Here is a 16469-nt window from a genome sequence, read left to right as displayed (position 1 = left end):
GTTGGAACACCATCTGCTCCTAAGTAGAACTATTCCTCAGTCCTCCCCGCTTACTGATGTAACTGATACGAGCAGTCTGCAGATGGAGCCTCCCAGCCCAGATGGAAAGGGAATTTGGCTGGATACATAGACTACTTTTTTCTTTCTGTGAAGAGGCCTTGGTATAAGCAGGGGGATGTGATCTGGACATCTAGTGGGGATGAGAAGGTTGGGATCACGTCTGCTGTATCTGTTTGGAAAAACAAAACCTAGTTTTTTATATTATTCAGTCAATTACCTGTGAATTAGTAATTAGCCAGTCAAAAATATTTTTTTTCTTAGGAAAATTTCTGCTCCTATTTAAAACCTTTTTTTCCTTGAAAAAAAATTAAATCAGAAGGTAATACAACATAAAACATAAAGTGTATTAAAATTTAAACGGTTATTAAAACCAATCCTACAGCAAGCCAAACAATAAATGCCTCCCCCCCCCCCTTCAAAAAGTGTATTTTAAAAAAATAACTAAATTATAAAAGAAAACATTTGGTGACTACTTAGCTGACGGCAAAAAAAAAAAAGCGCCAAATTATTTCTGAGTATTCCTCTATTAGCAGCAATGTGAAGATCTATTTTGAAAACCTCAGGTAAACTCCCTGCTTGTTTTATACACATGAGTAGTTGATTAAAATAGGACTGCTTGAATGAATAAGCAATTAGGATCTGATTACATTCAGGTAAACTGTAGTTTATTCTTTTTTTTAGAGAATTAATAAATGATTCTCAGCTGATGTCTTAACTGCTCTCAGAAGGTGAATCATCAAGGTCTCTTACTACACAGCCAAGTACTGAGATTCTTCAGTACCACAGTGCTGATTTTTAACAGATTTTGACAAAGTCATTTCTTTGTAGAATCATCTTTAACACAGCGGTCACAGCTCCTTACTCATATAATAAAAATCATGCAAATATGTGCTTAGTTTATGCTAAAGACAGGCTCATTTAAATAAGGGAACTGATGTTCATTTACTCTAGTGTGAATGAAGCCTGCTGCAATGTTTCTAAAAGTGGATCTGCTCTTACTGCAGATCCAAGCAGAGAGCAACACTTTTACTTTGCTCTGTGACAACTGCACTCTAATGATGTTCTCAATTTTGCTGTACATTTAGCTGTTCTTAGAGCTGTATTTTTCTTAGCTAGCCTTTGCATGAGATATTGTTTCATACGGCATGCAAGCACTCTACAAGGAGCTTCAGTATGAAGCACATATTTTACAACAGATTTATGGTGATTTGGTAAGTCTTAATTATCTTAAAAACTTTCTCAGGCTTAAAAACTGCCTTGCATGAACACAACTCAGGCAGAATCCTTATGCTGTGCTTCTTGGGGAGAAAGATTATGCTTCATGAGGACACTTCTCATGTAAGTCTGTCCAGCCCAACTGCACTTCCATGTGCAGCACTTTCATAGTAACTTTCTATTAACCCAAAGACCTTCTAAATACAAGTTCAATTTGACTGATGTTCTCCTTTTCAGCTCCTCTTCCCACAAGGGAGCTATAGGTTTTCCCAGCCTGCCCTGTACAATATGTGTGGAACATTCTCCCTAGTTCTGCGTGTCCTGCACAAATCCTGCATTACAATTTTTTTATTAGCTTTCCATCTATCCAGCCATCCATCTGAACTGAAAAGATGCATATGCATATGGCGATAAATCTAGCTCACTGTCTTTTGCTACTACAACTCTTCATCCATCCATGACCCTTCCCCCTCTTGATTTCATCCCATGCTATATTAGCCTACAATTGATTTTAAACTCCAGGGACAAGAAGCAGCCACTTTAAATTATCTGTATATTATAGCATTGCCTGTAGCCTTCAGATACTTTGGGCACCTCTTCTGCAAGGCATTATACAAATACATTGCAAATGAGAATATCTATCTCAAGAGCCTACAAGAATGTCAGTCAAGACAGGGAGTAGGAAAATATTATTGTTCTCCTTTTCCGAACAGGAAGGTGAGATATCAAGTCATGCAGGAAGTCTGAGACAGAGCCTGTATTTGAATAGAGATGTTTATCCAGGATCATAAACATGGCCCCAGCCTTTGTCTGACAACCAGCAAGAACACTTACAGCACTAAGAAAGCAGTGGAAGCTGAGCTATATTAAAAATAAAATCAGAAAGCTGCATTTACAGTAGAAAATAGAAGGGGCAAGAGAGATGATACCCTGGCATCACCTACCAACAGGAACAAGAAAACAATGATCAGGAGGAGAAACACTGGTGAAGAGATTTCCTCCCCATCCTAAGAGTTGCAGCTGCTGATGAGAGAATATATATGCTATGAACATATAAAATATAGATTTATATATACAAATATACAATAGCAAATAGTCAGTATACAAATACTTACATGTAAAAATAGCTTTTTACTTTCCCCTTTTCATGATTTACAAAAGCATACAAAGTTTCCTGTTGGTTAATGTTTAAGTAGTGTGAGTAAACCGTGTGTCATGTTCCACACATAATTCTTTCAAGTGTTCACAGTATTGGCTATTACAGTGTTGAATCTGACATTCCAGATGTTACAATATTTGTAGGACACATTCTAAACTTAAAGCATTAATTTAAATACAGTTTAAATAAAACTCACATGTATCGTTGAATTATGGTCATATTACAAATGAGTCTGCTGCAGTTAGAAATTTCCATATGAGTGAGCTTGGAAATACATATTTCAACTAGAGATGAGTATATTTTAAAGTTCTTGAACTGCCTCTTGATGTGCAGATAATACTGCGAGGTGGTGACTTCTTTCAACTCCATCTGAAGCAATGCAAGCTGAGAGAACTCAGTATTACAAATTATCCTCAGTAGGAAAGCGGATGCACAGAACAATTCGCCATCAGATCCAGACATGCTGTCACTTTCTTCAAATACCCAACAGACAAGAATAAATGACAGGTACCATTGTTTTTGTGTTAAGAATAAATGCTTTGTAGCATTCTTCATCAGGAAAGTGCTTTATGGACTTAAATTAATCCTCACAACTCCCATGTAAGGTAGATAGCTACTATCCCCGTTTTTAAAGATGGAGAAACTGGATATTTAAAATAAATTATGATGGCTGCATGGGAAATACTGTCAAAATACTAGTGTTTGGGTGTTGGAGCAACTCAAAAGCACAACTGGAGTAAATGGAGATGTTAATGAGACAACTTTACACTAAGCAGCTTGGGTACTGACAGCAGGCTTGCTACAACAGCCAAAGGTTCAGCATGGGCTGCAAAACACAGTCTTTGCTAAGTGCCACGCTGCTGGAGCTAAACTGTGGGACAACAGCCTCAAAAAGTACAAAACACACCATCTAAGATGGTGCAGCCTGACCAGGGTGGAAGGAAGCTGCGTTTCAGAAGTTATGAATTAATCAGGAGCTTTGAGTAAATAATATCTTCTCATGCGAGAGTTGTGTACAGTTCAAGAACCATGTTTAGCTCATCTCTAATTTTACCATATATGCAAGTGCTCACATGTATCAATGTATTCAGGTGTTTTTTAAAATTTACTCACTCATAGACCTTGGAGGTTTGTATTTTTCCTCATATTTCTTTTGTGGAAAATTTTTACTAATACCACAAATGGAACTAGTGCTGCAGTACTACAAATGAGCTACAAATACTAGTTTTAATTAACTAAGGTGATGGACAAGTTTTAAAGGACCGCCATGTTCTCTGTGTGCACCTGTATATACAGGAAATCTCACCTGTCTTTAACTACTGCTGCCTTGAAGTAAAATCCAGTTAAAGTATAAAGTGCATTGTGTGGAGTAAAACCCTAAGAAATAACAAACAATGTGTCTGCCTTCCACAGATTGATTAATTTTGCTTAACAGCTGAACCATCACCCTCTTTGTCTTTTAGTTTTTAGTTTAGCGTTACCTAAGCTGAGAAAGGCCAGCCAGATGTAAGCAAAATTATTGTAAACTGAGACATTTTTGTAATATGCTGTTAAGGGAGAGTTAAGAAAACCAGTATCAAGACACTGTCCAGTTGGGGTGTGTAAATATTATTGTGTGCTTCTTGGCCCATTTAGCAAATACGTTCTTTTCCGTGATAAACCTATGGCCTCCATATGGAGCGTTTTCATGCAGAAAGTATTCCTCACACTCATCTCTTCCTGGCTCGTAATAGTGGTAGGGAACTTTACGAAAGCCTTCTGACCTAGGGGAAAAAAAAGATACACTTAGGTATTATTTCCAAGAAAAACATGAATATATACTGCACCTGGATTCACTGAAATCCTTTCCATGTGTCAGCACCTGAGCTCCTTTGCTAAATTGTATAAGGGCTTTCATTACAGCATGATTTGTATGAATTTTCCTACAGAAAATGAAGCTACGTGTATCTCTCAAAATACACTGATCTTATCATTCACTAAGAAGCTGATGGGCTGGCTCTTATGGATACTGCACATTTTGTTTAACCTGGGAGAACTCAGTCCATAAGGCTCCATCCCTAAGCAAAGTCTTCTCATTGGGTAGTCCCAGCTCTTGAAACTGGTTCTTGAACTGTCTGAATAAGGCAGTTATAAGAATAATATACATTATAAGTAGGTAATGCAGTAAGAATTGCAGCTTTAAGGAAACCCATCCTTCTCTGCTGCCACAGACTGAATTGCTGTCATGCTGTTTACTGGTTTTATGTCAGGGCTATGCAACGCCCTGAACTCTGTGAGGACAACTTTAGTCCTGTCACCCTTATCTCAGGGAGCCTACTGTGTTTTCATAAACAAAGACCAACATATGTTCGTTCCATCTGGATGACTCACTCAATCAGTGAGATCTGCAAGTTCTAACAAGTCAGTCTCTAATGTTAAGATACCCTAATTAAACAGCTGTGACTCAAATTCCTTTTTTTTTTTTTTTTTTTAGGGTCTGCCAGGAATGATTCCCACACTGGAGTAACACAGAATGTGGAGTGAGGGTCTGCACAAAGACTTCAGGAGCACCCACTGGACTGGTTACATGCAAGACTTGAACCAGCCTAGGTACAGAAGAATAGATTTGTACTAGTATCATCATTGTTTATGACATTTCCTGCTTTTCTGAATGAGGAATAGTTTCATTTTGTATTTTGCTACCATATACTGTAGATTAAAGCATTTAACTTGGACTTTTAAAAATTGTGTTTAGAGTTACACTTCTGACAATAGGATTAATACATTGTCACCGTAAGGTCACTAACAGTAGTTGGTTGGAATTTATGTCAGTTTACTGTGATAAAACTCACAGGACTTGTTTTATTATCTAATTAGAAACCCCCTACTACTCAAAACAAGCCATATATAACCTAGAAAGTTCAAGTAGGTTGCTCAATGGTGGTGAAATGTAATTTCAGGTAACTATCCTGGGCTAATCAGTTCCTTTCACTTCCAGGTGTATTTGATATTCAGAGAACTAATATATTCGTATTTCCTCCATAGATTTGTTTTAGCAGTAGAAGTAAGTACATTTTTGTCAGAAGAGTATGAACATACTTTGTTTCCAGCTAATTCAGAAACTGCAGAAGATCTTTGATTAAAAATAGTTCCTTATGACATCTGATGTTAGATTTTGTAAATGTTTTTATTTTATCAACAGCAAATGCCATATCAGGACTAAATATGCTGACAATAGTGTCACATCAATGCAAAACACTGGGAAATGACTGCCTGATCCATTTTTTGGATTTATGATATTAAAATCAATTGTGAAATTTTGACAAGACATCAGAATTGTAGATGCATGAAAATAATTTCCTGTGATCTTACTTGCAGTAGGTGTCATTTATCATCCCATAGACGTGAATTCCATAGCAGGCATCCATAGCCAAAATTAAGGTAAACCAACCCGTACTGAGATATGAACCTGACTGGACTCTGTAAAAATACAACATACACAAAACAAATTGCAATGAGAAATTATCAGCACTTTATCAAAGAAATATAATCTATTACCTGGGACAAAAGGCATTAAGCAACTTGACAATCTGTCAAAACCATACAATTATTTTGAATTATTTATAGATATGCTCTCATTCTTGCCAGCTTGGGGCCTCAAGCTATTGTCCACAGAAAAAATACCATGTTAAATATCCGAAGTCAAACAATGCATCTCCCATAAGACAGAAGATAATTTATTTTTACATTCGAAAGACAGCAATTAGTAGAGTGTGTTAAATGAGATGAAGTTCACGAAAAAGCAAACTACCGGCAGAGTTTGTGCTGTGTGCATGTGAGTATGCACCACCCTCTTCCACAAGCAAAATCTTAATCTGCAGTGGGCTATCTTCAGCTTGAAAATTCACACGGTAATGAAACTTAAGGACATTTTGGTAGAAAACCACCTAATACAAGGCTTTGAAAAACAAAATTCTGTGCGTATCCCTTTAGGTAATTTTGTCTTATCATTCTTTAAGATAACATAGCAGAGAGAAAAACACAAAAGGACAGTGCCCAGATTGATAACCTTTTCTCAAATAACTAGTTTCATTAAATCAGTCCAAAAGTATTACCTCCATGAGTGTGAACAAATGACATGTGTAAGGATTTGGCTCACACATTTGCTATGCAAGCAAATGTATGCATTGTTAACTGCAGGCCAGATCCTGTTCACTCTACTCACACAAGTGTTACTAATGGGGGACTGGGAGTCAACAGGGCTACCCATATAACCTGGGCAAGCAAGACTTACTGTTTTAAAACCTCATAAGTAATGAGAACACACTTAGCCCTCACTGCTTAAAAACTGGCTGAAGTCCAGTTTTGTGCATGTATTGCTTTCAGTTTGACTGAAATCAATGAAAATAATTACCTTAAAATTACAAATAACTTGTCCAATTTCCAAAGAAAGATATCACAAAAGTCATAAAACCAACTTAATAGAGCCCCAACTTTGGCTCAGTCTGAGAGAGTTGGGTGTGAGGGAGAGGAAGGGATAATTTACCTTTGTGCCACATCTTTTAGCTCTTAGCTTTTGGGTATAGCAGGGAGCAGTCTGTTCTCCATCATAAGTTAAAGTAGCCTAAGGTTTGCACACAATTAAGTTTTGCCGCAAAAGAACTTCCAAGTAGGCCTATGTGCGAATCAGTTATCCCCATCAACAAAATCTTCTGAAAACATTTTCATCCTGGGGTAGGAATAAAGCTTTCATGTGAAAAAAAAAAAATCATATAGCATCTTATGCAGCCTATAAAACCCATCTTCCCTGTGAGACAGAAGAACCAACCTCAGGTGTTTCTTCCTGGTTCAGAGCAAGAACGTACTATGGTCTCCTGCCTCCCAGGTAAATCTGCCAATCAGTGGCTTTTGGCTCAGATTCTGTGTTACTTCCTTGCTCTTTCTTGTTGAAGTTTGACTAAATACTAATTAAGATGATGGGTGAAAAAGTAGTTATACAACCTTTATAATGACATTTACTGACACATACAGGACTGAGATTCAAATTCCTTCTCTGATGAATACCTGTTATTATGGATAGTAGAAAAGCTCCAAGAGCTTTACATTCCTAAAGAAACTCCAGTATGCTCCAGTTCAAACAAATTTTTTTTTTTTTAGTGAAAAACAATTACCTCAACTTCCAGAGAGTTTTACTGTACTCAAGAACACTCAAAGTAGCTTGGGCTACATCTTCCTTTCCTTGCCCATGTCTATCATCCTTCATGGGTTAGCTGGTGTGAACTTCTATCTCTACCATTCCTGAAACATCCTTTTCCTTGGGGAAACTCTTAAGTATCTGTTTAGCTGCTTTTGTAAAGGACCATTCTGGAAACAATAAATAAAGGGTTAACTTAGCACTGAAGAATGACAAGTGGGAACAAAAGGCAGGGTGTCAAATACCTGTGTTTCATTAGGTGGACACCAGCTATAATTGTGCTTCTTTACTTGACACCTTTATAGCCATGAAACTGTACATCTGTTTATCTGTCCCGTTAGGATCTTCATTTCTTCAAACAGAATGTTCTGCTACTGTCTAGCAAAGAGAATTCCCAATCTGATTCAAGTTATTTCAGAGTAACATTCTGCCATGATAAAAAGCTGCATTGCTTCTCTAACTCGCTTTCTGCTCTTGCACCGGAAGAACGCTAGCCTTGAGCTTTTAAAGCCATTTAGAATAATAATAACCATTTATAAGAACACTATCAGGACCCTTCCAATAATGGAGGTTTATTGGAGAGTACTATATTGACAGTAGCATCTGAAATTTGCTATACTCAGGAGGAAAAGGGAATTTTAAAAAAGAATTAATCAATATTTCATGTCTTGTTTTAACACCATTGGACCTTAGTCCTCTCATCTATATACTACACTGGCAGGATAAATAAAAACAGCAGAGTTCCCAGATACCTTCCCTGGGAGATGAAGTACGTGGCAGAATACAGATTATATACTTTAAAACAAAGCACTTACATTCCTCCCATTTTTTCCTCTGAAGATACATAGGGATACAAGGGAATATACTTAAGCAGTGGGGATTCTGGATGATTTGGTAACACCTTAGAATTCAATCTGGTACTGTAAACATACTTTCAACATTCTAATGAAAGCAATATTAGAAATGTGAAAATTTTAGCTATCCCTAAAAAGTCATAAATCTCTGAATACCTTTTAAAATATCATCCCATAAAACTGTAGTGCAAAGCAATGTCTCAGCCCTTGCTATTATGTTAACTCCGTGCACTCAATTTCTTTCTCTACAGAAGAGTTTTACACGTTTTTTGGCCAGGGCTTTTGACACTCATTAGAAAGAGTTCCTCTTGTTACTGTAATTGCATTCAAATTTCAAATTTCACACACTGAAAATAAAAGAATCCTCCATTTATGTGTAGCATAAGGCTATGTTACTGCACAAATCTGAGGGAAGGAGGACATTAATCCCAAAACAGGGAAAACAGAAAATTTGTTAAACATCATCTGTAGAACTGCTATAGGCAAATCTATTGTGAAATATGTATGTGCAGCAAATCCAAAATTATTCCCTATGGCTCACAGTGACTTTTTCTTATACTCTAAAATTAATGGGGCACCAGATCTAGGCAGGAAATTGTTTCAACAGCTCAGGAGAAAATAATGCACTATTTTTCAAAAAATGCATTTAAAAAGAAGATGGTTTTGCTTTCAAGACATGATTTACAGCTAGATGCAGCAATAAAAAGGCAATGCTCACAAAAAGTTACTTTGTCTGTTTATCTTGAAAATGAAAGCTTATTTTGCATACTTCCTACATTATTAGGATTCTTAAAGAAATGTTAGTTATTGGGATGTAATTCATTCTGCTAAATACCATCCAGCATTTCAGAAAAGTACATAGGCATATGCTTAACATTAAACACATGAAAAGACCAGTGGAATCAACTTAATTAAGATGCTTGAAGCAAAGTATATGCTTGCCTATCCTGCTCTTAGTGAAGGTTTAAGTGCTTAAAATGTCATTATTTAATCTCAGAATATAAAAGTAAGCTCCAAGATTAATAGTTATTTGCAAATTTCAAGTCTCAAAACACAGAATTTGCATTTTTAGTAATGCTTTCCATAAACTCCAGTAGAAAGAACTGACTATAGTTTCTCGCAACACCTTAAAAAGGAGACTTGCCTTCTGTATTTTAGAAGGAAACAGTAAAAACCATGTTTAGGATTGCTGGAATTGTAATGTGTGATACATAAAGCTTTAATTAAAAATTAATTAAAAATAAAAGCAATTAGACAGGGTTCTTTAGCCTTAGCTTTCCAATGTTCTACAAAAAGCATAAGAAATTAATATAAAGAAGATGGAATAGAGAGTGCCCCATAAAAATGTTGGCAACTGAAATTCATCTTCTTTGACATCGATAACCATGCTTTGATGTAGGCTAAATGAAGGAAAAACTAGTTCCTTCTCTCATCAGGGGAAAATGGAGGAACATCAAATATTTTCTTAATGATCAAGGGCAGGTGAGTTCAAACTGGGTAAAAGTTTAGTTGTCGCTTGAATTCTGATTTTACCATTGAATTCCAGGAAGTTCTTTTCTTTGTTCAATTGTTCCAGGATTTTTTATCTGCACAATCAATTCTAGCTCTATGGTTCAACAGACTGTAATTTCCAGTGGGGACTTCAGTGGTAAAAAAATAAAAATGAAAAAAAAAGTTTGTTAAGACAGAGATGATCTGTAGACAAGCAATTTCATGTCAATCTGATTGCAGAAAAGATTTAGAAGCCTATTTTTTAATTCTTTACTGGAAGAAATTAGAGAGCGCAGAAGGTCAATTAAGAATGTTAATTAAGATGAAAAACAAATAAATTTAGGACTTCAAGAAGCTATTAAGTAACAGAGAGCTTTCCAAAAGCATTAACTAGACACTTTTCCTTTTTTGCTTAATTTCAAAATATTGCAGTAAAATAAAATTCAGCAATGACAGATTGAAATGACAAGATTCTCCAGGCCAATTAATTGACAAAAAAATTATCTTTTCATAAAGACTGTTTATAGACTCTAATCCTCAGATGACCCTCCTACCGAACTACTGAATCTGCAGCAGTTTTATTTGCAGCAGCTTGTCAGGCCCCTTGATTAATAAGTAAGTATAAATAAGGATATTGGTCTAAACAAACAAAGAGACCTGTAATCCACAGAGTAGAGGCTTCATAACATGAGATGTCCTTTCAACATGCTAAAAGATTTGTAAAAATGATTCAAAATAAATAGAAATATTTTCAAGAATTGTGTCAAGATTAACTTAGACTATGTTCATGTAGTCATGAATCTGGTACTTATTTGTATCCGCAGTGCATCAAGATACCGTTAATCTTCTGGGAGGGGGTCAGTATACTCTGGTTTTGGCTGGCGCTTTGCCACTTGCCCTGTGTCAGCCTCATCTGTGACTGACCCTCAGGAACGAGGGTAGAAGGTACATGTCCCCTCTGTACTCCCTTGTGAAAGACAACCAGCTCTTTTTCTCCCTGGGTACTGTAGATTTTTGCATTGCTGAATAATGGTATGTTTCCTTACAACTAAAACTATGGAAAATTTATCTACCAGCACAAACTGGTGATCCATTACTTAATTCTATACTAACCAAATTAATGCTACCATTGTACTTACGTTGACTGAGATTTCTTTTTTTCTGAGGAAGCATCTCTGAATATAGCTGCTGAACAACTCTCCTTCTTTGCCAAATTAAACACCCACATTCCCCAATTCACAGGTTTGGTCTATGCCTTCCTCTTCATATCAAAAGTAGACTTGTAAATGACAGATTAGAATGAGCTGACAGAAAAATGCCCCCGCCTCTGAGAGAATGGCAAGGCTCATTTTCCTAGCACCTCTCCTTTGAGGAGCACATATACTTCTCATGCCAGAAAGCTGTTTTCTTGAGAGGAAAAAAGGAAGTACATTTGGTACGGGAGAAGGGTAAAACTCTAAATGCTGAAGAGTATTAGCACTAGCCTAGATTTAATTCTGTTTTCTGTAAGACTCGGTGCTTTGTTGCTACTAATTTTATTATAAACTTTCTGCAGAAAAAATAGCACAAGAAGAGCAATGAAGATGAAAGCACAGAGAATTGATTTCACCTGGTAAAAATGGTTGCTATTTCTGCATTATAAAGATACCTGTTAGGCAGTTGTTTATCATAATTATTCATTCTTTTGTACGTGTGTGTGTGCACGCATGTGCTTGCTTTGCATTCCATAATGATGCAGGACATCTAATAATAAACACTCATGCCCCTCTAGCAGTGAGCAGACTGTCTCACACATTCAAAAGCCCACACGGTGCTTCAGGTCATTCTGAAAAGTGAAACATTTATATATGGACAGATGTTTTATTATCCATCATGTGTGGTTTTATGCAAAGCTTAAACAAGTGGAATGCATTATGAGCAGCACAGACCATACTCCAGATTCAGACAGTGGCTGTGCCCAGCAAGATGTACCTGGGAATGGAGAAGTGATGCACTCCTGCCAGCCCAAACTCTTGTTAGATCATCCTTACTGTGAATCCTGAAAATAAACTGCAGTCAGGTGGCATACTGTCCAATTAATCTCCAGAAATATAGGTTTTCTATCTATATTAATACTGCACCAATGGAACACAGAGGACAAGAGTCCATTTCAGCTGAATTTCCTACAAACCCGCAGCAAAGGCTACTCCTAGGTCACAAACTAGCCCATGAGAATCTCCCCTCCAATCTGATTTAAAAAGAGATGTAACGATTAATAAATCCTATGTCAAAATGGCCTTGAAAAAAAGACAGGAAGGACACTTCTGAATGATCACAAAAGGGAACACAGAAATGATGGGTTTGTATTTAACATCTAATTTTAAAAAAACCCAACAACTATTTGACTTACTATTTACAATTTTTAGCAAGACAGGCAAAACCAATATTAGAAATAAGGGAGAGTCTGTTACTGCAATTACTGAAATCCATGCAGCATCTGCTTGGGTATGTAATTTATGCATATAGTTCCAATCTTTGTGTTATGTACATATTTTTTTATTTCTTCCTCTCTTTCTCTGCTCTATTCAATATACGCACGGAAACCTGAAACAAAGGGGAAAAAAAAAAGCAGCTTAAAGAAATTGACTTCTGCTGCACAGGCTTCTATAGTTTCCTTATTTCTGATTCCTTGACCTGACTTTGATGCATCTCAGCTCAGTCGTGAACTCAGGCAACAAGAGAAGGAAGTCATTTCATCCAGGCAGAGAGGGCTCCTTCAGATGCCTGTGCTGCTGAGCTCAGAGAAGAAAAGGAGAATTCCTGTTTATCAAGAGTAACCATAGAGGTCCAGCTTGCTGCAAAGCACACAGAAAAGAAGCAAGACTGAAGAATTATAATTGTAAACCCTGCCTTCCAGCCTATATATATATATATATATATATATTTATGTTTTATTTTGAGGTGATTCTCGTGCAGGAAAACCTGTGCTAATCTTTTCACGTTGAATGGCATCCCCTGTAGAGAACAAGAATTGCTAACTAAATTTCTTACAGCTGTTGTGCTTCTGCAGCTCGCACTGACTCTTCAGATACAAATTGTGCTCTTGGTGCAAGCTGTTTACAGAACAGTAAATCCCAGTCCTAATCTTTTTTTCTCCCCCACTCTCTTCTTTAATCCTCCTTTTCCAGAAATACATATTATCTTGATTTCTCTTGATTCAAGAATTCTTTATTTCCCTTTCTTAAGTACAAACTGTGGTCTGAGGCACAGCCCATGCTATTGCATGCGCTCAAGTTATTAATAAAAGATGCCTTTTGTAAGTGCCCTGGTTGCAGTTGCCACCTGGGATCTGAAGTCAAGCAGTTTATGCATGATTACCAATAACCTTGACCCACTGGAGGTGTATTGTGCAGAAAGAGAAGTGTATGGCACCACACATCTCCATTTGCACTTGGATTTCATTGATGAGCAAATGGATATTTAAATCAGAAGAGGATCCACAGAAGTGTGGACCATTACAACCATGCAATTATGTTTGGAACGAAGGGGAACTAAATTCACATAAGCAGATCTGAGGGCTAAGCTTTTGGCATCTTTACACAGACATTTTTCTCTTCAAAAATCACCCGAGTAAAATTCACTCCACCCTTACGAAGACTGATCTTATCAGGAAATGCAACTCTTCTGGTCTATGCCAGCATAGCACTTGCTCCACAGTACAATTACTTATGCTTGCAGTGGTTGAAGCAAATGGGTGGTAATGCCAAATCTGCTTTCCCTGGACAGTACTCAAGCCTGCAAGTTAGTTGTGGCACCATGGTGTACTCCTATCCCACCGTTCTCCGCTTTCCATTGGCCTATGCTAGGTCAAAGACTGACTGCAATCCCTGATGGCTGTGACAAAGGGAGTGATGGCTGAAACCTTGACACAGGTTTCATGACTTGTGCCACGGGCCTCTGCAGGGCAGCTTCATGTGCTCTTCTCTTCACCAGTAGCTGCATCCAGATTGCTAAGTGCTGGTTCAACATTTTCCCACAGCATGAAAGGGAGCAGAGAAGGATTTAGATTTTCATCCTTTGTAACCAAAAATTAATCAAAACTCAAAAGTGTGCCAAGTGGAAGAAAAAAAGACAACAGTGACTTTTTCCTGCATCTACATTTAAATCAATACTTGCTGTCTTGGGTCTGCACATTTTTCTCCAGGGAGGATGTAAACTAAACAGAGCTGCAGTTAATCCAGGATCCCCGAAGAGAATTAATTAAGCAGGCTTTCCCACCCTTTTCTTTTGGTATTAAAGGGCACTTACTACTCCTAGCTGCATATCTTAGTGAAATCTATTGTAGGTGAATACAGAAGAAATTTCTTGATTAGCTCTTACCTTGTCAAGACAAGATGCTGAAGGGAGTTCATCTAACCTTGGGTGAAAGCAGCTTAAATTTTTCATAAAAGCATTTTCTATCAGGCTTTTTTTTATGTTTAAAGCAAAACATATGAGACAACTTTCTAAAGGCGCACATTGTATGTCTGTGACATTGGGATGTAAGCAGAGGCTTTTATAAAGGTATTTTGTCTTATTGCTATGGTGAAAATGAAAGAACAGCTAACACGAGACTGTACCCTAACTCTGTTCATTTGAGTGGGGAGAACATCGGACCAGATACTCAGCTGATAGAAACCACACTGATGTACATCAGCTGATATCCTTTTAAATTTTCTACAATCTGCAGTCATTGTGTTAGTTCAATCACTACCTCTTTGATGTTAACATGGAAGGGAAGGCAGTGTTACATTTTTCTCCCTACATTTCACATTTATCTGAGAACGTTGCTTTTCACCAGGATGGAAGCTCCTCCAAAAAAAGCTTATGGAGGGCCAGCCGTAATGTTAATGGGAAGTTTCATTTCGGAAAGGAAAATATTCACTGAAAAAAGAGAACGCAAACCCCACAGGTAAGGCTGCCTTTGATGCATATCCCTCTATCAACAACTTGTCTCTCCCCAGCTGTGGTATTCATAAAAGTGTGTCCAGGTATTCTAAAATTAATTCCTAATTTGTTGCTAAATTACTCACTGATTATTTACATTACAGCAGCACTGCAAATCCTCGCTGTGCAGGGCACTGTGTACCCACATGTGACAGTCCTTGACCCAAAGAGCTTAACTGTCAAATAATCAAGAGAAACAGGTTCTTTGGAGAACGTACTCATCCTTATCCCTAGTTCTCACAGGGAACTGATGCATACTGAGATTTCCTCCCTTACATTTAAGGCATGTATATAAGTAGTAATTTCACATGCATGCGAAAGTCTCCCCACCAAGTATAGCAGGTAGAATGGAATAAAATAAATGCAAGGCCTTCTCGTACTGTTCATAGAAACTTCCTACAATACTGCACTGTGTTATAAAGCCACATTCTCTAAAATTGAATGCGGAGCCACAGTGCTCTTCTCTACACTGCCTATTTGCACGAACCAAAAGTTCATTTTAGATTATGGAACATCAATATTTTTAGCAAAAATGAAATCTTAAATCCAGACAAATTATTCTGATGTGGAAAAAAGGAGGTAAAAATAGAACTTGCGTGGGTCTGAATTTTAATTCAAATGCAAGAGGCCATAATGTAACCCATCAGTCAAGCTTTGAAGATGAACTGCTAATTAACACAGATGTTGCCTTCCCTTTTACTACTGTAACTTTCTCCAGATTAACTTTTCCTTAAAGTAAAAAAAGAACAAAATATTTCTCTTTCCTTTTGTTTTTTTGACATACAATTTAATGAAACACACACACATATATAGGTATCATATTACTGTTTAGTATCAATATTATGGTCTTGCTTACTCTCTATATTCCACCTAAATGTTTCTAGTCTTTCACTGCTTTCTTAATTAACTCACCTCTGTCCAACTGTCTAGAAAGAAGCAAATAATCCTAGCTTCTGAGCTACTGAAACTTCCCCTACCTTCTCCATTGCTCTGTTTACATAGTAGCTGGCTTTCTGATGGGCACCTCTCACTGATGTACATTGTGGACAGAAGAGGTTGAGGTCTAATTAAAGCCCCACTTGAAACACAGGGTCCCAAATCCTCAGGACACGCAAGATTACCTTCTGTCTTCCCCCTTCTGTTCACCAAGAGCCACTACATTTATTCAGCAGGGTCTTCTGAAGGCCAGATGCCTGCAGCCACTGACACAAAGATTTACACTGAAGGCAGCACCTTGGTTGCAGACAGACACTTTTGGCAGAATCATAGAATCATAGAATCATTGAGGTTGGAAAAGACCTCTAGGATCATCGAGTCCAACCGTCGACCCAACACCACCACCCACTAAACCATGTCCCTAAGCGCCTCATCTACGCGTCTTTTAAATACTTCCAGGGATGGGGACTCAACCACTTCCCTGGGCAGCCTGTTCCAATGTTTAACCACTCTTTCAGTAAAGAAATTTTTCGTTACATCCAATCTAAACCTCCCCTGCCGCAACTTGAGGCCATTTCCTCTCGTCCTATCGCTTGTTACTTGGGAGAAGAGACCG

General features: G+C 37.5%; 1 protein-coding gene across 1 annotated transcript in view; it reads right to left on the bottom strand.

Annotated features, from left to right (window-relative positions):
• Positions 1-2489: 2489 nt before the first annotated feature.
• ST6GALNAC3 (ST6 N-acetylgalactosaminide alpha-2,6-sialyltransferase 3) overlaps positions 2490-16469 on the bottom strand; it is a 237264-nt gene continuing 223284 nt past the window's right edge. The window contains exons 4-5 of the mRNA XM_076340420.1: positions 5786-5893; positions 2490-4197 (exon numbers count right to left, since the gene is read on the bottom strand). Of these exons, the coding sequence (XP_076196535.1) occupies positions 4011-4197; positions 5786-5893 (295 nt within the window). The 3' untranslated portion in view covers positions 2490-4010. The remainder of the gene's footprint in view (positions 4198-5785; positions 5894-16469) is intronic.

The sequence above is a fragment of the Aptenodytes patagonicus genome, chromosome 5 (assembly GCF_965638725.1).
Source record: "Aptenodytes patagonicus chromosome 5, bAptPat1.pri.cur, whole genome shotgun sequence".
Classification (NCBI taxonomy): domain Eukaryota; kingdom Metazoa; phylum Chordata; class Aves; order Sphenisciformes; family Spheniscidae; genus Aptenodytes; species Aptenodytes patagonicus.
The sequence above is the reverse complement of the archived record's forward strand: the minus strand, read 5'-3'. Positions and strand labels throughout refer to the sequence as shown.